We start from the raw sequence: 22,698 nt of genomic DNA on the forward strand, positions 1-22,698 counted from the left end.
GGCCCTCCGACCTCCCGGCCAGGCGACAGGAGAAGGGCCCGCCATCGCCGCCGCGGCAGCAGAAGGGGACGCAGAGCCTTTCTCCGCGGCGCTGGAGCCTGGGGGAGGGGGCTGGGAGCCCGCCCCGCCTCGCCCCGCCCCGCCCGGTCCCGGGACCTCCCGCCCCCCGGGCTGAGTAGCGCGCCCATTGGTGAGCTGGGCTCCGTGCGCCGCGCCCATTGGCCGGTCGCCGCGAGGAGCACGCGGCCACGGTGGCGGGCGCTCAGTCGGAGGGCGGCGGGGTGGCTGAGAGGCCCAGGGCAGCGCTGGCGGCTCGCAGCGGGCATGGCGGGCGCGGGGCTGCGGACGGCCGCCCGGCGCTGGCTGCTGTGCGGAGGCCATGGCGAACCGCGAGCCGCCTCGTCCTCATCTTTCTGCCCTGGCTGCGGACCCCCGAGTCCCGGCGTCCCCTGCCCGGGCAGCCCGCGCCCCGCTCTCGCCTCCGCGTCCGCCGGCGGCCCCGACCCCAGCGCGAACCTGTGGGCTCGTTACCAGGACATGCGGAGACTGGTGCACGGTGGGTGAGCGGAGTGAGACGAGCGCGGGGGGGGTCCCGCGCGGCGGAGAATGCACGCGGGCCACAGACGGAGCGCCGGGTGCTGTGCCCCGAGGGCTGTGCCCCGAGGCGTCCCGGGCGCTGCTCTTATAGTGAAGCACCCCGGTGGAGCTCTTGCCGGGGCTCTGGAGCTCCAGGGCCCGGCGGCTTTTCCGGAGAATCTCCGCGGTGCGTCCTGTGGCCTCTGGGGCGACCCAGGTCTCCGCGAAACGCCCGACGTTCAAGGCGGGTGGAATCTCAGGATTCCTGGAGCGGCCGCCGGAGTGCGGGGCCCTCGCCCTAGTCCCCCGGGGTCCCCCCAGTCTGGAGGCCGCGGCGAAAACGGCTCCAATCCCTTGTTCTCCGCCGGCCCTTAGTTGGGGCGGGAGTACCGTGGGCAGAGCCAGCGGTGGGCGCTGCCTGGAGCGGCCTGGGGACAGCTCGACCTGATCAGACTTCTGGCTGGATAGTTAGCACCATGTAGGTCCGGAACACTCAGCTCGGAGAGCTGTGTGGAGGCGTTGGGAGATCAAGACCAAGTTGCCCCTGGAATCCAGAATTGTTGCTGCAGCCTTGGCCCGAGCACTTAACCGCCTCTGTTCTCTTCTGTGGAACCCTGGTGGTGCAGTCGTTAAGAGCTCAGCTGCTAACCAAAAGGGCAGCAGTTCAAATCCACCAGCCGCTCCTTGGACACCCAATGGGGCAGTTCTACTCTGTCCTATAGGGTCGCTATGAGTGGGAACCGACTTGACAGCAACTAACAACAATTCTCTTATGCAAAGTGAGTTGATGGGGTCTGAGGCTGCCTCTCAGAAGAGAGGGCAGGCTGGAGGTGCCCTGGTGGGGCCTGAGAGTATGCTGTATTTGTCCACTGTCTGGGTGGGGTCTTGGGGCCCAGCTTCTGCAAAAGACAGATGCTGTTTGACTGGTGACCCTATCACTGACCAGCTGGCTGGCCCTCAGCAAGTCTTGCCCTCTCAGACCTTCAGTGTCCTCAGGCATAAAACACAGTGCTGATCCAAAGAGTTTCCGGAGCAGCCCCCAGGGGCGAAGTGGTTTTCATTGTCTAACAAGACAAAGTGGCCCTGTCTGGAAGGACACCCCTTCTCCAGCCCCTGACCCCAGAGGTGTCAGCCCCAGATCGCCACTGACTGGGAAGGGCCTCCTCTCCAGCTGTTGGAGACTTGAGGAGTAGCTGTTTTGAAGCCCTTGAGCCTTTATAAGGACCTCTTGCCCCAGCTCCCTGGTTGAATTTGTCTCCGGTGGAGGGAGCAGGGCTGGGTGCTCTGGGCCTGGAGAAGCCTGTCTTACAGGTGTGGGGGAGGGGGTCATGAGGAGTCTACTGGGCATTGTCCTTCAGGGCCAACCAGAGTGTGGATCTTCAAGAGACCCCTAAGGTCTTTTTGGTGTGCGAGGGCCAAGGTAGTTTCCAACAAGATGCCACTGTAAGGACCAGAATGAGCCAACCTCATGCCCCTGGACCCTAGCCCCTCCCTGTTGGGCTGGGTTTTCTGGGGGAAGATCCTAGGCATTGAGGTGTGCCTTGAACTAATGCCTGTGGGGAAAACTTTGCCAGGGAACCATGTCCCAGGACAGCCCCTGGGCCCTGAGAGCAGTGCAGCAGCCGCCTCCAGATACTGCCCCTCTTTGTCCACCCACCCCCACCCCAGCCTCAGTGTGGGGATGTTAAAAGGCAAGGCAGAGGGACAGAGTGATTCAGAGCAGGCAAGTTAAAATCACAACTCCTTGTGCACTGCTGGGTGGTTGGGAGCGAGCGACTCCACCTCCCTGACTCCACCTCCCATCTCCTCCTCTGGACAATGAAGGAATGGTATAACTGCCTCACAGGAGCATAGCAGGAATGAACAAGAGGAGCCCCTAAGGCCCATGCAAGTGCCAGTAAGCGGCAGCTGGGAGGTCAGCACCCGTGATTGAGTCTCATGGCTACCACGGGGAGGAGTTGGACATGGAACCTGGTGCCGTGGGACAAGCCAAGTGCTCGGGGCTGAGTAGAAGACCAGTGCGGGATGGAGGCCACATCGTCACCCAGCCCTTTTTCCTGCGTGGGCTGCACCACCACAGCCCTGGAGAAGGGAGTGGGGTTTCCTAGTTCAGAAATGGGTCAGGAGGCCAGATACCTGTGGGCTGCTTCCCCATCCTGCCTCATTCTGGGGGACTGTCTGTCTATGGGAACATCCACAAGGGCAGAGGCAAAGGCCAGGACCCTATGGCCTCAAGGGACTGCACTGCCAAGCAGACCCCTCCCACCTTGGAGGGCTGCTGGACAGGGCACTGAGAGTACCCAGGAACTCAGGACTGCCAAAAGGCAGGGTCCAGGGTCCTAGTGACACCATTGAGGAGTGTCTCGGGTCCAGTTCCCTAGATAGCTGAAGTCAGCTGTGTCTCATGCATGTCCATCTGGGGGTGTTCCATCCACACCCGCAGATCTGCCAGACCTGTGCCGGCCTAGGGCCACCAGAGGAACCAGCCAGACTTTTTTCACCCACACCCTGCACTTGGCTAGAAAAGAAAGTGTGGTGGGGGGAACACAGGGCCTCCGAGGCGACTCCCCCAACATGGGAGCCCACCAGCAAGGTGTCTGCCCCTGAGCGCAGGCACACTGAGTCCAGGAGCTCCCCCTCCATGCCCACTGGCTGAGACAAGAATCCCCTGGTGGCTCAGGCTGTTTATTTGGGCGTCAGCCTGCCTAGCTTGCTCTCCACAGGCTGGAGGTCTCAGGAACAGGACCCCTGTGCACCTAGTCTTGCCTGCTCCCCTCTCCCTCCCAACAACCCACTTCTCCTTGAGTGAAATCAGGGACAGGGCGTGGGAAGTGCATCACCCATTCATCCCACACTCCCGTGGGTGCAGGGCAGGAGTGCTGCACAGTGCGCCTTCCACAGGGCCTCTCGCTAATTCTGTGGGTTGGTACAGTTTGTATTCCCCTTTTAGGTACAAGGAAACTGAGACCCAAGAGGTAAGGTGATTTTCCTGAGGTCAGAGCTGTGGGGAGGCAAGCTTGATCTGATCTGTCTGACTTCAGAGCCCATGCTCATTCCATTGCGCCCTCCCTTTCCGCATCCGTCTCACCCATTGTACAGATGGGGAAACCAGTGCAGGTGAGCCTGGGGCCCCTTAGCCTCATTGGCCTCACTGGGATCCCAGAACCCACTCTGCACAGTGGTCTGCTCGGCCCCCCTACTGTGGGCTCAGAGCCAACTGCAGCCTCTCAGGCACAGCCAAGGGCTTCAGGTGGCCATGACCACATTTTCAGAAAGGAGCAGCTTGGGTAATGGCCCAGAACTCGACATCACACATCCTGCCTGTCGTAATTAGTAATGTTCTCTGGCCAGACCCAGCAAATGGCATTAGGAGGGTTGGCGGGCAGCTGAAATCCGATTAGAGGGCCCTCACTCCCCAGACTATGGCAGCTGCCTTAGCCAAGACAGAGGGGCTAGCCGGGAACCCCACCCGACTAATGTTCTTGAGCTCTGGGCAAGGTGGAAAGACAGCATCCATGGCCCTAGCCCCCCAGTCTGGCCAAACAAAGCCAGCATCCTCTGGGCTGGGATCCTCAATCCCCAGGTGCCACCCCTCACACAGACACCCAAGGAGATTGAGATGAGTCCTGCGGGCAGGGCTGAGCAGGCTGGGAGAAGGGCAGGGGAGTCTCTACCAGGTAGGAAAGGGGCAAACAGTGATGCTAAGGGAAGGGCTTTGAGCTGAGGGGCAGGATACACATTGTAGACAGTTTTGAGCAGCTGTTCTGGGGCTGGACAATGAGGAGCTGGGATGACTGCCTGCCTAAAGGTTCTGAGCATAGCCATGGGTGGGCCAGTTCTGTCTTCTGGAGCTTAGTGATGAGAGCCTGAAGGGGGCATGGGCTCAGTGCATCTGGTGGGCAGCAGACAGTGGTCTAACCCAAGTGGGTAGTGGGGAACCCATGGGTAGGAGCTCTGGCCGTGGAGCTCTGACTCACCCCAAACATGTAACCCTGGGCAAGTGACCTCTCTCTGAGCCTCTGTTTGACCGTTTGCAACATGGGCTAAGAGTACCCATCTGTAGGGTATTTTATGAGGCCCATAGAGCTGGGCATGTGGAAAGTACTCAGTAACTGCTTGCCGCTGCGTCATTGTCGTCACTGCCTCCTCGCATCCCCTTCCTCTAGACCTCCTGCCCCCTGAGGTCTGCAGTCTCCTGAACCCGGCAGCCATCTATGCCAACAATGAGATCAGCCTGAGTGATGTTGAAGTCTATGGCTTTGACTACGACTACACGCTGGCCCAGTATGCAGACGCGCTGCACCCTGAGATTTTCAATGCCGCCCGGGACATCCTGATCGAGCACTACAAGGTGAGGCTAGCCAGGCAGGGGTCCCATGCCACGGCCATGCCCAGGCCCTGGAGCGGGACGGGGCCCTGTACCTGCACACCCAAGGCCCGGTTGGCTTATCCCAGGCTGGGTCATGGGGCTCCCCTGGCCACCTGGCCTGGCCGCTGCTCTGGGTGGGTGGCTGGATCCATCCCTTGAGGTGGCCACCCAGCCAGCAGGTCTGGCAGATGACTGTCTCATGTCCGGCCTGCCTTCCTCCAACAGTACCCAGAGGGGATTCGGAAGTATGACTACAACCCCAGCTTTGCCATCCGTGGCCTCCACTATGACATCCAGAAGGTGAGTGGCTGAACCCGCTCACTCCCTGACCCCTCCTGAATGGATGTGTAGAGGGGCTATGTCCTCAGCACCCCACCTACCCCCCATAAGGGGGTCTCCGCATCTGTCCACCTCCTTGGCCTTAAAGCCATAGGTAGCTTCCTTTTGGTGTGCACGTGATCCCCTTGGTACTGTCCTGTTGGGCTCCAGCGTGGGGGCTGCTGGAGGCTGGCTCAGATCCAGGGGCACAGCTACTTCCTCACCACCTGTCCTGCTCCCCTGGTGCTAGAGCCTTCTGATGAAGATTGACGCCTTCCATTACGTGCAGCTGGGGACGGCCTACCGGTCAGTGCTGACCTCGTCACCCCTGCCCTGCCCACAGCTCCCGCCACACACTGTCCTGCCTCACTCTCTCCCCTTCCCTGTGCTGCGGCCTGGGCTCAAGACCACTTTGGGCTGATGGTGTCTGAACATGCCTAGGGGCCTCCAGCCTGTGCCAGATGAGGAAGTGATCGACCTGTATGGGGGCACCCAGCACATTCCACTGTACCAGATGAGTGGCTTCTATGGCAAGGTACTCACTCCACCTGCTGTGGACACAGGGACCACCCTGACCCACAGGCCGTGCCCTCTGCCAGTGTCCCAGGGCAGATTCAGGGCCTCTGTCTCCAGGGCTGGGAGTGAGTGACGGGACTGAGGGGCGCTGAGATGATGGCCCCTCCCCAGGGTCCCTCCATCAAGCAGTTCATGGACATCTTCTCACTGCCGGAGATGGCACTGCTCTCCTGCGTGGTGGACCACTTCCTGGGCCACGGCCTGGAGTTTGACCAGGCACACCTCTACAAGGATGTGACGGTGAGGCTGCCCGGCCTGCCCCTCCGAATGGCAGGGAGGTGAAATCAGCCACAGCAGGGCAGGTCCTGGGCCCCGCTGCACCCTCACCGTCCCCTGCTGCCCCCAGGATGCTATCCGAGATGTGCACGTGAAGGGCCTCATGTACCAGTGGATCGAGCGGGACATGGGTAAGGGTGGATGGTAGCCCTCCCCCGAGGCCTGCCTGGGCTGGGGTGGTAGGCTTGGCCCTCACCGACCCATCTTCTCCCACTAGAGAAATACATCCTGAGAGGGGATGAAACGTTCGCGGTCCTCAGCCGCCTGGTGGCCCACAGGAAGCAGTTGTTCCTCATCACCAACAGCCCTTTCAGCTTCGTGTGAGTCCCCCCTGTGGGAGGGGCACAGGGCCGGGGCCGGGCGGGGGTGGGCAGGCACAGACCACCCTCAGACCACCAGCCGCCTGCCCCCCTCTGCACAGGGACAAGGGGATGAGGCACATGGTGGGCCCCGATTGGCGCCAACTCTTCGATGTGGTCATCGTCCAGGCGGACAAGCCCAGCTTTTTCACCGACCGGCGCAAGTATGGCTCTGGACCTGGCCGAGGCATTGGGGTCAGGGAGGGGGAACAGAAGCCCTACTTCCGATGAGGAGACTCAGGAACAAGGCCAGCCTGGCCTTTGTGCTGGGGGTGAGGATGCCCGCTTGCTGGCTGGTGGTCCTCTTGATCTCTTGAGCAGATGGGCTTTTATGGGGTGAGAGGTGCCGGCCCTGCAACTGTGCCACATGCTAGAAACCAAGCCCTTCACCTCCATTCCCAACCAGACCTTTCAGAAAACTCGATGAAAAGGGCTCACTCCAGTGGGACCGGATCACCCGCCTGGAAAAGGGCAAAATCTATCGGCAGGTGAGAGCCATCTGGGGCTGGGGATGGTACACAGGGCCCCCCAAGGCCCCAGGCTCTGGTGGGGGCAGCCTCTGAGGAACCAACACAGCCTCCTTGGCCCTGGCCAGCATCCCACATCTGCCTCCCATCCCAAGTCCACTGCGGTCCTGGATCCGGGAGTCCCCAGGGAATGGCTGTCAGGGCAGAGGTCTAGGCTGTGGTCAAGAGCTCCGCCTCTGGGTCAGGCTGCCGGTTATGAATCCCAGCTCCACTACGCACAAGCAATGGGAGCCTGGCCTAGTCTCCTGGTCTTCCTGCGCCTTGCTTTCCTCGTCTGCAGAAGCAGTGTAACACCCTCTACTTGAGTTGTAGTGTGCAACCCTTGGAATGGCCTGACAATCACTGCACGCCCATTCAGTGACGCTGTTAGCCAGGGCTGAGCACTGTGTAGTCAGAAGAAGCCTGACCGGGGTTGCTGAGCTGGGCTGCTGGGGCAGGTCACAGGAGTGCTCTGGAAGACTCCCTTCACGAGGGTATTGGGTAACTGAGCGAGGGTATTGGGTAACTGAGCGGTGGTGATTAAGGCATTTCGCCTTGGATGGAATGCAGAAATCCTGGCTAAGCTGGTCTTCTTGGGGGTGGGGGTTCCAGAGGCCTCCGGGCAGGGAGATGGGGAAACCAGCAGCTGGATCAGGGGGCACAAGCACAGGGAGCAGCCTCGGGTACCCAGTGAGGAGGCTGGGCTGCAGGGGCACTCGTATTCCACCTACCTCTGACCACTGCCCAGCTCCCTCCCTGCTGCTCCCCGCTGAGTGCAGGTCTCCTCTCAGCTCTGAGGGTGACACTCTTCTTTGTCTTGTCATTCTTGGCTGTGGCTGAGAAGGGTCACGCTCCTTTGTGGGAAAAGACTTTTTTCTCCCTTGGCAGCTTTTAGGCTTTTCTTTATACCTGATGTTCTGAAATTTCATTGTATGTGTATGTGTGTGTTTCTCAGAGCCTCAGTCTGCTGGGGTGGGGGGGAGGTGTGGGGGGGGGTGTGCGCGTGTGTGTGTGCGTGCGTGCGTGTGTGTGTGTGTGTGTGTGTTTCTCAAGAGCTTCACTGAGCTGCTGTCTTTCCCTGCCCTGTCTTTTGAGTTCTTGTTGCCGGAACCTCAGGCTTCATCCTGCCTCACACCCTGCCCCTCAAGATTCTTTCTCTTGGTTTGGGGAGACATCTCCACATTTTTTCCACCTTATCAGTCCCTCTTCAGCAGGCCCACCTGCTCCTCAGCCTTTCCACTTGAGCTTATTTCAACAATTAAGTTCTTTTATAACCATCTGTTTCCCCCATGTTTTTCCTCTGAGGCTCTTGGATACAGACCGCTCTCTTAACTCTGTTTTGCCAGGTATGAATTCTCCTCATTTCTGGGGTGTGGGCTTCTGCACTTCCTGCTTTGGACCTTCTTCAGTTTCTGTTCCTCTGCCAGCTGCCCTGGTTGTGTTGAACCTGGCTTGGGTGTTTGCATCTTTCTGTGGCTTTGGGGCAGAAGGGGCTGATGGCCTCACAGTGAGGTCTGCCATTTATCGGCTGGGTCCCTCTGGGCTGGGGCAAGGGAGCCAGGAAGGACTCAGGTCTAAAGACCTCTGCCCTTAGGACCTCCATTGCAGTGTGTTTCCCACAAAGGGTGGGCTCAACCTCTAGCCTGGTGGGTGAGACCACAGGGAGGAGAGGGGAGGCTCTTGAGGCACAGGGCATTGTGCCAGCCCTACAGGAACTTTCTGGGGCAGGCAGGCCCCCCTCCCTGAGTGTGAAGGGGAAGTGTCGAGGCCCAGAGCACAGAAAGGGGACAGTGGGGCCACGGGAAAGGGCAGCCCAGCATCCGGCTGGAGGGGCCTCGCTGGCTCTGGGGATTTAGGTGGCCTGGTAGAGGACAAAACCGGGTTCCAGCAGCCCCATGGGAGCCCCCTCGGCATCCTTGGCTCAGAGGTGTCCCCCCGCTCACCTCTCCCCAGGGAAACCTGTTTGACTTCCTGCGCCTGACAGAGTGGCGGGGCCCCCGTGTGCTCTACTTCGGAGACCACCTCTACAGTGACCTGGCGGTGAGGGAGAGCAGGCCTGGGCTGCAAATGGGAGGATGGGGAGTCCTTCTGGCTGGCGCTGAGCCCATCCCCGCCCTTCCCACCCACCAGGACCTCATGCTGCGGCATGGCTGGCGCACAGGCGCCATCATCCCCGAGCTGGAGCGGGAGATCCGCATCATCAACACAGAGCAGTACATGCACTCGCTGACCTGGCAGCAGGCGCTCACCGGGCTCCTGGAGCGCATGCAGGTGCAGGGCAGGGCCGGGTGGGGGGGCGCCCCCTCCATGGGGACACACACACTGAGCGAGCGCACACACTGTCTCCCCCAGACCTACCAGGACGCAGAGTCGCGGCAGGTGCTGGCTGCCTGGGTGAAGGAGCGGCAGGAGCTGAGGTGAGCAGGGTGGGACCAGGGCGGGAGTCTCGGCCCAGCCCCTTCCTGCACCCAGCCCCGGCAGCACCCTGTATCTCCCTCCCCAGGTGCATCACCAAGGCACTGTTCAATCCTCAGTTTGGGAGCATCTTCCGCACCTTCCACAACCCCACCTACTTCTCGCGGCGCCTTGTGCGCTTCTCCGACCTCTACATGGCGTCCCTCAGCTGCCTGCTGAACTACCGCGTGGACTTCACCTTCTACCCACGCCGCACGCCCCTGCAGCACGAGGCACCCCTCTGGATGGATCAGCTCTGCACTGGCTGCATGAAGACACCCTTTCTTGGCGACATGGCCCACATCCGCTGAGGGCACCTTTATTGTCCAGGTCAGGCCCCCTGGCCTCCTGCCCTGCCCGCTCCGGGCATTTGTCCAGACAAGCAATAAATGCCATCCGTCTCCTTCTTGCACATGCCTCTGCTTCATCCCCAGCATCACTTGACTGCCAGGATCCTCTGGGTGTCAGGGAAGTCCTCCTCTAGGAGTGAGTCCTGGGAAGGGAAGGCCAATTGTGGCTGGGCAGACACTCGGCCCTGGGCCCACTTCCACACCCCAATAATCCCCCATACTCTCACATCAAAGGGCTCAGAAAAAGCATCATGGCTGCCAAAGACAGGGTTGGGGATGGAGACCAGGGTTGGGCTGGTCCCCTCCTGCCATGGGGAAAAGTCATCATCAGCGTCATCTTCCGCCTAGGAGCAGAGGAGTTGGGGTAAGTAGGGAGGGGCCTTGTATAAGGTCAAAGGACGCAGCCTCTTCCCACCAGTCCTCAACCCAGCCTTACCTGGAAGGTGGAGAAGCCAAAGCCTGCGGTCTTGCCTCGGGCACGGAGGTAGATGGCTCCGGCCACTAGGCTGAGCAGTGCTCCAATGGCCACCACAGCCCCCACAGTTGCTGCCACGGGTGGGATTTCATGTGCCAGCACCGCCCGCTGCAAATGCCAGGAGTGTTAGGAACTTGGCCAGACTTGTCCCCGCACCCCCCGACAGCTTAGCCCTCCCCACCAGCCCCGACTCACGGGCTGTGGAGGTGTCAGGAGGGGGCTGGCCAAAGCATGGATGATGCCATTGAAGGCTATGATGTCCCACTGGATGACACTGCCAACCACAACTGCCCCTGGGACCTGTGGGAAGAGCAGAGTCAGACCCAGTGGGTGAGGGAGGGCCAGGGCCAGCAGGGAAGGGGCAGCAACCAGACTCACCACAGGGGCCCGAGAACTGTTGCCAGGACCCAAGTCACTGATGACGAGGCTGAGGCCCGAGTGGGCGGGGAGCAAAGTACCCTGGCTGGCGTTGGTGCTCAGGAAGGTGGTGTTGGAGGCGTGCAGCTCCAGGTCTGGGCCACTCAGTGTCTGTGGGCAAAGCAAGGCCTGTTGGCCTGGGCCAGCCAGAGGGAGCAGACCCCAGCCCTGCTCTGCCCATGCCCCCTGGTACTATGTTGTCCACAAAGCCTTCGTTGACAGGGACAAAGAGTGTCTTGTAGGTGAGCTCGTCATCCAGGAAGTCCAGGAAGTCAAGACCTCTCTGGGTGGCATTGGCATAGTCCAACAGCATCTGGGAGGGTGGGAAGGCAGGAATGAGGGTAGGCTCCCTCCCCAGGAATCCAGCTACCCCATCAGCCCCGTGGCCCAAGGCTGGGCCCCTGCACACCTCATAGAAAGTAGAGAAGTTGGCAGTGGCAGCCAGTACATCGAGCAGCTTCCCGTTGCACATGCTGGTCCCATCGCCCACAAAGCCGTCGCGGCACTGGCATTCCACATCTGCGGAAAATGCAGGTCAGTGAGTCAATGGATTGGTGAGAGGGGCAGAGCTGGAGAGGGGCACAGTGGGGTGGATGCACCTTGTATGCGGTAGCAATAGGCATCCCAGCGCTCCGAAAAGTTCTGACGGGTGCCCAGGCTGACTATGCCCACCTGGCCATCCCCGCAGTCTGCCGCACGGAAAACGACGGGGTAGGCAGCCGACCCATTGGCCAGCCAGCCCACAAGACACATGTGGAAGCCCAGCTGCAAGGGCAGGAGGGGATGCTGAGATGCAGGACCCAATTCCAAGGGCCCCCACAGGTTCAGCTCCAAACTCCCAGGCCCCACGCACCTGCTGGGCAGCAGAGAGCTGAAGGAGAGAAGCCAGAACAGCTCCCTGGGCCTCACACGCTGCCTTGGCCTCTGAGAAAGTCAGGCCATAAGGGCCGCTGGTGGCCTGGAGGTGGAAGACCCCAGCCCGTTTCTCTGCGTAGGAGAGGAGTGCATGATCAGCTAGGAGACACAGAGGGGAACGCAGAGGCACAGGGAACGGACAGGGGTGCACACCCTGGAAGTGCAGGTCAGTACACACGGCATCTGCATGACAAGGCCGAGGCTGGCCCAGGCAGCGGTCCACAGGTGGCTCGGGCTCCTCCAGACACTGCAGCCCATCACCCATGAAGCCAGCGTGGCACTCACAGCGCCGTGTGTTCTGTGGGAGGGGAGAGTGGATGAGTGCCCTTCAGGGCCTGGGGAGTGGGGCTGCACGCACTCCCCACACCGCACCCTGGCCGCTGGGCTTCCCTGCCTGCTCACCGGACCAGTGCTGAGGCAGTCAGCATGCTCGCTGCAGCCCCCACGGTGGCCGTCTTCGCAGGGGTTTCGGGCCTGGCAGATCCAGCCATCACCCTCATAGTCGGGCAGGCAGGTGCAGATGACCACTGTGCCCACCTGGCTGCAGTTGGCATGCTCACTGCAGCCGCCACGCCCAACCTGGCACAGGTCTACCACTGGGGGCAGGGAGGGAGTAGTTGGACCAGGTGACCCAGGGAGAATGGGGGCACTCTCACCCCCATGTCCCCATCCACCTGCTTACCTGTGCACACGTGGCCGTCCCCTTCATAGCCCAGGCTGCACTCACAGCTGTTGCCCACACGGCACATGGCCTGGGGAGCGCAGGGTGGGGTGCACACAGGCTGCAACTCTGTCCCCCGACGCCCAGCCCCAGACAGCCAGGTCAGGAGCTGCCCTCCTGGCCTCCCCCTCTCTCCCACCCTCGGTGCCTCCATCTGAGCCTACGGTCAGGGCATGCACTGGGGTGTGCAGGTGTGCAGGGTGGGCACATGCCGAGGGCCACTCACCCAGCTGCACCTCACAGTGGGGCCCAGTCCAGCCCTCATCACAGAAGCAGGTGCCAGAGCCCCCAAGGCCCTCATCACAATGGCCATGGGAGGTGCAGCGGCAGGCTGGGGAGAGAAGCAGGGGAAGATTGAGGCTGGTAGACGATGAGGCCGAGGGAATCAGAGGGCAGGGTGGGGCAGGGACAGCTCACCTTGGCAGTGGGGCCCAAAGGCACCTGGGGCACAGAGTTCACACGCTGTCCCAGCGAAGCCCGAGTGGCACCTGCACTGCCCGCTGCCGCTCATGCCATCCAAGCACACGCCATGGTTACTACAGGGGTTGCTAGGGCCCCCGGGGCATGCTGGGGCATGGGATGGGGGTGTCAGGGTGGGGCCAGGAGCTGGCTGTCATCAGGGCTCCCACACACTCCCAGCCATGCCATCCATCCTCCACCCAGTGGTGCCCAAGGCAGTCCAGAAACACCAATCCACCCAAGTCCCCACCCTGCTGAGAGAACCCTCTAAGCTCCCTCACTCTGAAAAGCATTCAGGACCCCCCACTCCAGCGCGCCCCATCAAGTCCTGCACCGTGTATGCACCTACCACCTCTTAAAGCACCCCTCCCGGTAAAATCCGCTGGCCCCCTAGACCTGCCCCAGCCCTTGACCACCCCAAGAGCCTTTCTCAGGGACAGTGGCCAGAGCTGTGGCTTTGGCTACCTTAGCAGCCAGAGGAGTCTGTCAGTAGTGTCCGCGACCTCGTGACACTTACCTCGGCACTCACTGCCATAGTGACCGGAGCAACAACTGGGCTTCCAGGTGGTAGTGATACAGTTTCGGCGGCAGCCTCTGCCCAGGCCCTGGGAATGGCCCCAGAGGCTGGGCCGCCCCCAGAGGCTGGACCGCCCCCAGAGGCTGCTCTGCGCCCAGGGGCGCAGTGAAGAGTGTGGCCGGAACTTTGTGTAGAAGTGCCAGCAGGCCTCGGGGCTGCCCTGGGCCGAGAAGAGTCAGGCTGCAGATAGTCAGAGCTTGGGGATCCTAGGTCCTGCCCAGCCCCCTCCAGCCCCCCATCCCCTCACCTGCTCTTTCCAGCCCTGAGGACAAGGTGGCTCCAGCCCACAGATGCTGCAGGCCTGGATGGGATAAAGGCCCACACAGTGAGGTTGGATGGATAGGACAAGTGGGCTGAATTCTCTAATCTACCTGCAGCCTAGGGCCTCCCTCACCTTTTGCATTAGCCGGGTCTCAAAGCTGTCACAGCGGGCACCAAGGCCTGGTGGCTCCAGCAGCTGGTCAATGCCATAGGCCAGGCCACCCTCAAAGGGCAGGTGCCGCTGCACAATGCGGGCATCATCCTCACCCACCATGAGTTCACCCTGCAGGGGGAGGATGTGGGGCGCATGGGGGGGTCACAAATGCACACCTGACCCTCACAGCCAGGGCCCCTGCCTCCCACTGCCCTCATCGTAGCCCTCTCCCTAGACTCACGGGTCGGGTGCGGCTGCAGGAGAAGGAGATGGGGGTCCCATGCATGGTGCGGAGTGGGCCCAGATTGGGCAGGTCAGATGCCAAAGCCTGAGCAGATGGAGCCACAGTTGGAACTGGGCAGGCAGGCTGGGCTCCAGGCGGTGGGGACCAAGGTCTGCAAGTGCACTTACCTCGACATTGTGGATCACATGGCCCCGCAGAATGGCTGCCAGCTTGTCACGATGAGCCTCATGGTACAGCCAATCCTGGCGCTCAGGGGGCAGGGCTCGCAGGGCGGAGTCTGTGGGCCACAGCATTGTGAAGGGTCTATGGGACACATCTCGAAGCAAAGGCAGGAGGCCAGCCACCTAGTGGGATGGGGCAGAGGTGTAGCAGTCACAACCTAGCCAGAGACTGGCGGGCGGAGGCAGGCGGGTGGGCAGCACAGACCAGGAAGGGGCTAATAGGTGCTCCAGGGACTTGGGAGTTCCCACCGAACACACTCAGCTCAGCTGTGGCCATCCCCGGCAGACACACAGGTGCAGACATGGGCTTGCACACATAGACTTGCACTCCCCTTGACAGTGCACGCTATTGTCAGGTATGTGGGCATACATAAACACACAAGGTGCTCACACTGGGAGGCTCGTGCACATAGATGTGGCCTGTGCACACGGAAGTGCACAGGGACGTGGTCATGCAGGGGATGAGTTTGCACACAGACACAGAATGGTGTGCACCAACAGGTGAGCATACACGCTCGTACAACACGGACAGACACCTCATACACACACTTACACGTGTTCATATGCACACACTGACAGACACACACACGGGGCAGTACCGTCACGAGGCCACTGAAGATCTTGTAACCGAAGCTCTCGGCAGCGGCGGTGACGTTTCTCTGAGGAAAGGTACCCATGACCAACGAGGTCCAGTGGGGAGAGAGGGGGATCCAGGCCTCGGGCCGCCCGCCTCCCAGCCTCTAGTCCATACCCAAGTCTTTACCTGTGGGGTTGGGGCAGGGTCAGGCTCCCAGTGTAGCGCATCGGGCGGCAGCAGGACACGGTCAATGAAGTGCAGGACGCCGTTCACCGCCTGGTGGTCGCTGCTCACGATGCGCGCGAAGTCATTGATGTACATGATGCCCTGGGGGCGGGGCCCAGGGCTAAATGAAGCCGATTGGTGGGGTGCCCGGGAGCTGTGGGCGGGGTCTGAGGCCGGGCGGAGCCCGCGTTGCGGGAAGTCTTGGGGCGGTGGGCGGGTCTCGGAGCACAGCCAGTCAGGGCTCGGAGGGATGGCCCGGCCCAGAGCGAAGGGCGTGGCCAAGTGGACTGCCCGGGCGCCCCGGGCAGACTCAAGGCAGAGGGTGGCGCTCCCACTCTCTCCGAGCTGCTTAGCAGTGGCGGGTACTCAGCCCAGGGCAAAGCAAGGAGCGCGGCCCAGACTGTGGGAGTGGACCGGGTAGGACTCATCTCCCTCTTGGTGAAGGACTCCCGGCCCGGCCCGGGGGAGGTGAAGGGGCTCAAGTGCGGGGCTGGGGACGGTGCGGGGCACACACACGCAGGGGCGGGACTTGAAGGGGCTGAGTCCTGGGCCCAGGGGTGGGTCCCAGTCGGAATCGCGGGGAGGGGCCGGGCTCACCTCCCTCTCGCTGAAGCGCAGCGAGTGCCCGGACAGCGCCGTGACGTACTCGGTGTCCAGCAGCTCCTGGCTTCCTAGCTGCCGGCAGCCGACCACGTGGTAGCGGAAGACGAGCTGGCGGTGTGCGCGAATCCGGGCCAGGTCATCCTGGAGTGGGAGTCGTGAGGGGAGTGGGCAGCTCCTGACTGCCGCCTCTGCCCACGCAGTGCCCACCCCCGGAGTGCCCGTCCCGCCCAGCCTCGCTCCGGGGGTGTTACCAGCGTCAGGTTGGTCATTAGGTCCGAGTGCGGCACGAAGATTGTGAATGGCCCGTCGCCCTTGAGCTCCTTGTGCTCCTGGATGAACCGAACCCAGACCAAACCCAACCCGTTGCCGTCGAGTCGGTTCCGACTCATATAGGACCCAGTAGAACTGCCCCCATAGGATTATCCAAGGCTATAATCTTTACAGAAGCAGACTGCCACGGCTTTCTCCCTTGGAGCAGCCGATGGGTTTAAACTGCCAACCTTTCAGTTAGCAGTGGGGTGCTTTAACCACTGTGCCACCAGGCAGCCTCAATCCTGGATGAGGGGAGGACACAGCTCGAGTGGAAGGGAAGCAACCTGGGACCAACTTGAGGCTTCCACGGATCTTCCAAGAAAGACCTGGTCTCTGAGAGGCCAACCCAGCCAACCTCCTGACCCAGAAAGGCCCAGAGAGGGGCAGGCCTGCAAGTCACACAGGCCTGGGCTGGACAGAGGGAGTTGACGTGGGCCAAGCACTCACCAGGAGGTGGAGGGTGAAGAATGAAGCATGCTTGTCCCGGAGGAGCTCCTGGGGAGAGGGAGGCGGCAAGGATCAGCTCAGATTTTGGGTGGCCCCCATTCAGGGCCTGGTGCCTATTCCAGACCTTCAGCCCAAGGTCTGCTGGCCAAGGCAGAGATAAAGAAAGGAAAGCCAGGAGATGGAGGGGGTCTGAGCTGGGGTCAGGATTAGTTTCATGGGTCATAGCTAAGGTCAGGCCCAGGTGGAGTCAGGGGTCAGGCATAGTGAAGGTTGGGTAAGAGGTCAGACTTGGTCATCATTACCAGGCCAACTCGGGCACGGCAGGTGAACCCATCACCCACGGTGTGGGCCGCATCACAGGTACATGTCCTCTGACCATCCCCCGTGCTTTTGCACACTGCGTAGGGGCTACAGCCTCCATTGTGCTGAGGCAGGGACAGGAGAGGGAGGCATCAGTGGTTCCCAGGACTCTATCCACCCCGCACCCCCAGCCCTGGGAAAGGGGGTATGCAGGTGCCTGCCCAACCCCCCAGGGCCCCATTTCCTACAGATCAGCCAGACTGGAGCTTTTGGGGAGGTTGGCCCACTCTTCAGAGGCCCTTAGGACCTGCAGTGGGTGAGGAGGGCTATTTTCTGCCTCAGTCCTTTTCCCTCATGGAATGAGATGGGGCTGGGGGCCTGACCTGGGAGCAGGGGTCCAGGGGCTCACAGGTCCGGACGCCATCTCCGCTGTAACCCTCGCGGCAGCTGCAGGAGACCTGTCCCCAAAACCTGATAAGTAGGGCTGCTGGGGGCAAGGGCTGGCCAGTGCCCAAGACAGAAAGGGCACTCCCTCCCCCAGGCCTGGTCTGAGGGGAGGCCCTACCCTATGGTGGATGGCACAACACCAGTGGCCAGCCCTGCCCCACTGACCTGCTGGGAGCCGGTGGGGATGCACTCGGCATGAATGTGGCAGCCCCCATGGCGGATGAGACAGCTGTTAGCCTCTGAGGGAAAAGACCCTGGGATGAGGGGTGACCCTCGGTGCCTCCTCCATTCATCTGCCCATCTGAACATCCAAGTGCTCATTCCCCACTCTCTCAGTGCCCTCAGTCCCCACACCCCTGTGTGCACTGAGCCCTTCCTAGTCAGACTCGGATCACTGAAGCCAGACCTCCAGCCCCCCACACATCAGGTTGGGGGTCTCAGCCTCACCCTCACACAGCTCTCCATCGCCCGTATAGCCTTCCTGGCAGGTGCATGTCCGCTGTCCAGGTGCCACCTTGGTGCAGTTGGCATGGAGGGAGCAGCCCCCGTGGTCATGGGCACAGGGGTCCACTTCTGGGGGTAGATGGACCCCGGAGAACCATGAGGAGCAGGCACAGGGGTGGGGTGGGAGCAGAGGAGGAAGAAGTGGGAGAAAGGAAAAGGCCAGAGAGGGGCAGAACCAGAGCTGGGACAGCGATAGAGACTGGGACCTCAAGGGATCAGCGACAGTCTGTGGGGACAGCTACCCCAGGGCTTTAGGGAGGGGCCTAGGGCATCCATGTGACTGGACCTGAACAGTGGGTGCCATTGCCCGAGTATCCTGCAGCGCAGACACAGGCAGGGGCTCCAGCCAAGTTCTGAATGCAGCTGGGAGGGATGGCAGCAGCTCAGCCTATGCCTGCCCAGGCCTGCCATGATCCCGTCACTCCCCCTCCATTCACCCACCTGGGCTAACTCACTTGGCATTGGGGTCGCATTTCTTTGGACACTGAGGGCTGGTGATTTCTAGGGGTAGGAAGATGGTTCTGGTCATTAGGACCCAGGAGCTGCCTCCCCAGGAGTCACTGCCCCCTCCCCCGTGAGGCCCACTCACTCTGGTCACAGCGGAGGCCCTGCCAGCCTACATTACAGACACAGCTTCCGTCTCCATTCAGCCCCTCCTGGCACAGCCCATGGGCGCAGTCACACACTGGGAGTGGAACAAGAAGGGACAGGAATTACCCCAGTGCCCCTTTCCTGCCCCTCTCCCAGTCAGACCTCGTCCCAGGCCTCACCTCCAGCACAGTTGGACCCGTAGCGGCCCAGCTCACACATCTCACAGGCTGTTCCATGGAAGCCCTCCTGGCAGCGACACTCCCCGCTGCCTAGGAGCCTGTCCTGGCACTGCCCATGGCCCGAGCACACACCGCCCAGGCCCCCCGGGCACGGCTCACACAGTGTGCCAAAGAAGCCAGGGCAACAGTCAGGCACCTGCAGGGGACGGGGCAGGCTCCAGCACAGGCCAGGATTGAACATCAGGGGGTAGAGAGAACAGGGAGGAGGGGTGGCCACCTCAGGACCACAAAGCTATAGATCTAAGCAAGCTGGAACCCCAGACCCAGGGGCTTGTAGATATTCAGAGAGGGAAGGGCCATGGAGATTGCTTTCTATGACCCTTCCCATGGCAGGGGTGAGGAAACTGAGGCTCAGACAGCGACGGGCAGAGCCCAGATCCCACAGTGAGGGGCAGAGCTGAGTCTGGGACCCAGCTGCTGCCTCTCGGGCTGGGTTAATGGTGCCGGCTTTAGGCTGAGCCCCTTTCTCCCTCTCCTCAGCCCCTAGGTGTGGACACAGGGACAGGCACTAGCCCCTCTGGCCTCAAACCTCTGTACCTGCTCCTCTACCTCTGGCACTTGCCTCACTGGCCTCACTCTAACCCCAACCCTGCCTCTGCCCTTGAAATGAGGCTTCTCCCCTGGGCCCCTACTCCCACCTCCTTCTGTTTGGCCAAACACTTGGAAGGGTTGTGGGGCTTCAGGGCAAACCTCAATCTTCTTGGCGCACGTGTAAGAACAGCCCTGGGAGAAGGATAAGCCAGAGCGGTAGAGACAGCTCTTCCTGGGGGTGTCCTGGGAAGGGGATGAGCAGGAGGGTCAGCCAATGGTTGGGGCAGGGGCAAGGCAGGGCATGGGGAAACAGACGGACTACAAGCATCAGAGTGGATGGGACCAACTAGAAGGATGGCAGAGTCTCGAGGAGGGTCCAAGACAAACCAGTTGAGGGGGAGACAGGCAGGGTCCCAGCTTGGTCCAAGGGGTCAGTGTTGGGTCACAAGTCTGAGCAGACCTGGGCCCAGGCCTCCTGGCCTCTACCAGGGATGTCCTCAGCCCACACCGTTCCTCAGTTCCCCAGGCATGGGCTGAGCAGAGTAGGCCTGGGGGATTGGACACCTGGGAAACAGGAGAAGGAGGCAGGCGCTGAGCTAAGCCCAGCCTCACCTGCAGCTGGTAGCCGTGGGTGCAGCGGAATTTCCGGGTGCAGTTGATGCATTTCTCCTGGGGGCAGGGAGAGCAGAGTGTCAGGTGGCCCAGGAATGAGGGCCCCAAACCCACCCTCTTTCCCCTCAGAGTGCTTCTACCCCTGACCAAGCACCCTGTACCCTCCAGCCAGGCCAGCAAGCAGCTTCTAGCTCTTAACTCCCCACACTGCCCTCCTCCAGCCCCAGCCCCAGCTCCTCACCCGCAGAGCCTCGGCATGACTGTGCAGGCAGCGGCTTGAGCCCACCTTCAGGACGCCAGACAGGCCGAACAGTGAGCGGCCTGGGGCTTCCAGGATGGGGCCTTCCAGCGGCACGTGGTTCACCTCAGGCTGGGGTGGGGTGGGGGAGAGGAGGTTGAGTGTCCCCCACGTCCCACCCCACCACCACCACCATCACCCAGAGGCTACAAGGCTAGAAAGGCACTCTAGGGCTAGAGGGTATCTCCAGGGATGGGGGCTCCCAAGATTGGCAGGTCCCCTGGAGCAGATGTCGGAGGCTCCTGGGTGGGGGAAGAGGTCTCTAGAAGCAAGGTCTCTGGGTTGGGGTCTCCTTGTCCCTCCAAACCTGGCCACTGTGGTTGTAGAAGACCAGCCAGTGGGCAGGACCCAGAAGGGAGTTGCGGTGTCCCCCTCTCCTCAGGTCTTCCATGGACAGTGCCTCACCCAGGACCACGTGGTGTCTCACTATGTCCACGTCCTGGGGGGAGGGGGGAAGGAGACAGCTCAGGGGGCCCTGGGACTACTGAGCACCCTGGACAACACCTTCCATCATTGAGCTGCTTTGGCCTGGGATGGGAGGCTCACACTCCCCACCATCACCCTTCCCCCTGGCTGCCCGAGGCCTCACCAGGCTGCTGCTGTTGCCCTGGGCCTCCAGCGATCGATTTGTGGGCACGAAGATGGTATAGGCAGGGGCGGCCTCAATCTGGGGCACCAGGCTGTGGCGCTAGTTGTCGGAGGCAAGGGTCAGGGATGGGCATAGCTGCACTCAGTCCTGACCCTGGGAGCCAGCCAGCTCCTTCCAGACCTGGGGGAGAGTACCCTTGACCAGATGCCCCCACCTGGCCTCTCGTACCTGCAGCAGCTCCTGGAAGAGGCTGAAGGCTGGCTCGGAGCCCAGCTGTTGCAGCAACCCCTGGCGCTGCAGCACGTCCCCACGTGGAGGCAGTAAGACCTGGGGGGGAAGCGTGGGGGCTGGTGAGTGAGCCGCCGCCTCTCGGCTACAGAAGGCTCCCTGTGCGCACTCCTCTCCATACCTGGCTGAGGGTGTGCAGGACGCCGTTGGTAGCAAGGAGGTCAGCCACATCCACACTGGCATTCTGTACCCAGACCCTCTAGAAAGCAGCAGGTGGAGCTTAGCCACAGGTGGTCTATTTACATGTGGGTGTAGCACCAACGGAGAGGCTGCTGGCATGCGGGCACCCACTGGTGCCACCCTGCCTGGCCCTGCTCTTCGCCCAGAGCTCCCCACATACCCCACTAATGTTGTGAATCTCCCAGCGTGTGGTGGGGCTCAGGGTAGCCACATCCTGCCCATCCAGCCTGGCCAGCTCCTCCTCAGAGTAGGCACCCTGGAGAAAATGGACCCTGCAGGGGCATTTTAGGGGGTTATAGAACCAGGTTAGTGCAATCTACAGAGACCCCAGGGCTGGGCCCACCCCAAGCAGGTAGTCACAAGCCAGGCTGAGGACCCAAGTCTCCTGCCCCTCTGGGGAGAGGCTGGTCCTGCTAGGAAGCCCCCTCTGCCCCGTTTCCCTGGCTGTTTTACCTGACCAGCTGCGGCAGCATCCTTGGGTGCAGCCAGAAGGCCCGGTCCTCGGCGCTCAAGCCTCGGATGGCAGACTTAGAAGGCACCAAGGCTGTGATGCGGCTGTCGGCAGGAAGGGTGATGCTGGCGTTCTGGGAGCCACAGTGTGCAGGGGACAGACAGGAGATGTGATGAATGCAGCCACCATCTTGAGATCACCTGCTCCCAGTCTCCAGGCCTGCCTCCCACCTCCAACTCTGGGAGATGTTATGTGGCTCCCTGCATCCAGGGATGCCTCCTGAATTTGAGTCCCCAACCCCAGCATTCTGCCCTGTTCTACCTTGATCCACTGGGAGAAGACGGAGAAGTGAGCATTTGCTTCCAGCTCCTAAGGGGAGGGAAATAGCTGAGGTCACGGGTCTAGGGGCGACTCCAAGCTCTCCTCCCCACCCAGGGTCCTGAGCACTGCCCCTTTCCTAACTGAGGTACAGGAGAGGATGCCTCCCCAAGCATAGAGAATGGAATTGAGCCTGGGCACCACTTACCCTCAAGATGTCTCCATAGCAGCTGAAGCCGTCACCCCCATAGCCAAGGGGGCAAGTGCAGACCCGCTGACCTCCCCCTACTGCCCGGCAGGTGGCCTGGGGGGGGTGGGGCAAAGAGACACGGCCCTCCATTCAGCACCCATAAGGCCAGCCCCACCCATCCTCCATCTTACTGTTCACCCTTGTCTTCCACCCCCCCCCATCTGCCTGCCCAGGCACCTATCCCCCACCACTCATCCCCAACCCACCCGGTCTGAATTTCTGGGGCTCCTTTGGTGTGCCTGACCCTGCTCTCCAAGGTCATTGAGCATCTGATGCGGGAGTTACCCTACGGCATCAGGACAGATGGGGCAGGAGGACTGTGGGATACCCAGCAGGCGCTGGCCCACCTGGGGGGCTGATGCTCCGGGGAGACTGGGCTGAGAACAAGGAGCTAGCCAGGACAAAGCTGTAAGATGGGAGGGCTTCTCGAGAATGTGAGAATTAAGGAGAGGTGTGGGGGGGTGTTAGGGCAGAGCAAGGTCGAGGGTCAGCAAGGAGCTCCAACGGGCCTGGCGGGGGGTGGGAAATGTTGGGTGGGGCAAAGGGTGGGGTGGGCAGTGGAGAGAGGAGGCTGGGCTGGGTGTTGGTGGGGCTTGCAGGCCCTGTGGCCAAAGTAAGGGAGAGTGAAGGTTTTATCTTATGGACAAGGGAGTGGCATGGATGGATTTGGGTTTAGAAAGATCCCCATCTTGACAGAAGACAGAGACA

General features: G+C 61.5%; 2 protein-coding genes across 11 annotated transcripts in view; one reads left to right on the forward strand and one right to left on the reverse strand.

Annotated features, from left to right (window-relative positions):
- The first annotated feature begins 309 nt into the window (after positions 1–309).
- NT5DC2 (5'-nucleotidase domain containing 2) lies at positions 310–9,846 on the forward strand. Of its 2 annotated transcripts, none has more exons than XM_064274428.1 (14): positions 310–556; positions 4,743–4,927; positions 5,171–5,245; positions 5,514–5,569; positions 5,705–5,798; positions 5,951–6,079; positions 6,186–6,246; positions 6,333–6,435; positions 6,537–6,638; positions 6,881–6,962; positions 8,934–9,020; positions 9,111–9,251; positions 9,333–9,397; positions 9,484–9,846. In XM_064274428.1, exons 1-14 carry the CDS (start codon positions 325–327, stop codon positions 9,743–9,745), a joined length of 1,674 nt encoding a protein of 557 aa, XP_064130498.1. In that variant the 5' UTR covers positions 310–324; the 3' UTR covers positions 9,746–9,846. The 2 variants fall into 2 exon arrangements, with proteins under 2 accessions (XP_064130498.1, XP_064130499.1); XM_064274429.1 differs by having other exon boundaries at positions 9,515–9,846.
- The window catches only part of STAB1 (stabilin 1), a 28,964-nt gene continuing 16,079 nt past the window's right edge, over positions 9,814–22,698 (reverse strand). For 5 of the 9 annotated variants that reach the window (XM_064274400.1, XM_064274399.1, XM_064274401.1 and 2 more), the window contains 42 exons: positions 21,949–22,044; positions 21,744–21,791; positions 21,425–21,555; positions 21,132–21,243; positions 20,913–20,990; positions 20,732–20,830; positions 20,504–20,602; positions 20,222–20,353; positions 19,858–19,986; positions 19,617–19,673; positions 19,164–19,247; positions 18,414–18,609; positions 18,233–18,328; positions 18,099–18,144; positions 17,930–18,006; positions 17,587–17,712; positions 17,305–17,378; positions 17,076–17,150; positions 16,695–16,817; positions 16,393–16,440; positions 15,885–15,962; positions 15,628–15,774; positions 14,992–15,132; positions 14,828–14,887; positions 14,175–14,351; positions 14,005–14,091; positions 13,743–13,892; positions 13,596–13,649; positions 13,289–13,508; positions 12,730–12,879; positions 12,539–12,643; positions 12,274–12,381; positions 11,994–12,187; positions 11,530–11,889; positions 11,276–11,441; positions 11,086–11,195; positions 10,870–10,989; positions 10,638–10,787; positions 10,455–10,559; positions 10,221–10,367; positions 10,012–10,128; positions 9,814–9,927 (listed from right to left, as the gene is read on the reverse strand). In XM_064274400.1, the coding sequence (XP_064130470.1) occupies positions 9,871–9,927; positions 10,012–10,128; positions 10,221–10,367; positions 10,455–10,559; positions 10,638–10,787; positions 10,870–10,989; positions 11,086–11,195; positions 11,276–11,441; positions 11,530–11,889; positions 11,994–12,187; positions 12,274–12,381; positions 12,539–12,643; positions 12,730–12,879; positions 13,289–13,508; positions 13,596–13,649; positions 13,743–13,892; positions 14,005–14,091; positions 14,175–14,351; positions 14,828–14,887; positions 14,992–15,132; positions 15,628–15,774; positions 15,885–15,962; positions 16,393–16,440; positions 16,695–16,817; positions 17,076–17,150; positions 17,305–17,378; positions 17,587–17,712; positions 17,930–18,006; positions 18,099–18,144; positions 18,233–18,328; positions 18,414–18,609; positions 19,164–19,247; positions 19,617–19,673; positions 19,858–19,986; positions 20,222–20,353; positions 20,504–20,602; positions 20,732–20,830; positions 20,913–20,990; positions 21,132–21,243; positions 21,425–21,555; positions 21,744–21,791; positions 21,949–22,044 (4,929 nt within the window). In that variant the 3' untranslated portion in view covers positions 9,814–9,870. Of the gene's footprint in view, positions 9,928–10,011; positions 10,129–10,220; positions 10,368–10,454; positions 10,560–10,637; positions 10,788–10,869; positions 10,990–11,085; positions 11,196–11,275; positions 11,442–11,529; positions 11,890–11,993; positions 12,188–12,273; positions 12,382–12,538; positions 12,644–12,729; positions 12,880–13,288; positions 13,509–13,595; positions 13,650–13,742; positions 13,893–14,004; positions 14,092–14,174; positions 14,352–14,827; positions 14,888–14,991; positions 15,133–15,627; positions 15,775–15,884; positions 15,963–16,392; positions 16,441–16,694; positions 16,818–17,075; positions 17,151–17,304; positions 17,379–17,586; positions 17,713–17,929; positions 18,007–18,098; positions 18,145–18,232; positions 18,329–18,413; positions 18,610–19,163; positions 19,248–19,616; positions 19,674–19,857; positions 19,987–20,221; positions 20,354–20,503; positions 20,603–20,731; positions 20,831–20,912; positions 20,991–21,131; positions 21,244–21,424; positions 21,556–21,743; positions 21,792–21,948; positions 22,045–22,698 lie in introns of those variants that run through there. The other 4 variants (XM_064274406.1, XM_023547642.2, XM_064274403.1 and 1 more) reach the window with 3 other exon arrangements.

The sequence above is a fragment of the Loxodonta africana genome, chromosome 22, assembly GCF_030014295.1.
Source record: "Loxodonta africana isolate mLoxAfr1 chromosome 22, mLoxAfr1.hap2, whole genome shotgun sequence".
NCBI classification, from domain to species: Eukaryota; Metazoa; Chordata; class Mammalia; order Proboscidea; family Elephantidae; genus Loxodonta; species Loxodonta africana.

What these genes read in the sequence shown, in the direction of transcription:
- NT5DC2 (XM_064274428.1), top strand. Translation starts at nt 325, where the DNA reads ATGGCGGGCGCGGGGCTGCGGACGGCCGCCCGGCGCTGGCTGCTGTGC. An exon ending in TCCACTATGACATCCAGAAG is followed by an intron (nt 5,246 to 5,513) that starts GTGAGTGGCTGA and finishes CCCTGGTGCTAG; the next exon opens with AGCCTTCTGATGAAGATTGA. An exon ending in TGAGTGGCTTCTATGGCAAG is followed by an intron (nt 5,799 to 5,950) that starts GTACTCACTCCA and finishes GCCCCTCCCCAG; the next exon opens with GGTCCCTCCATCAAGCAGTT.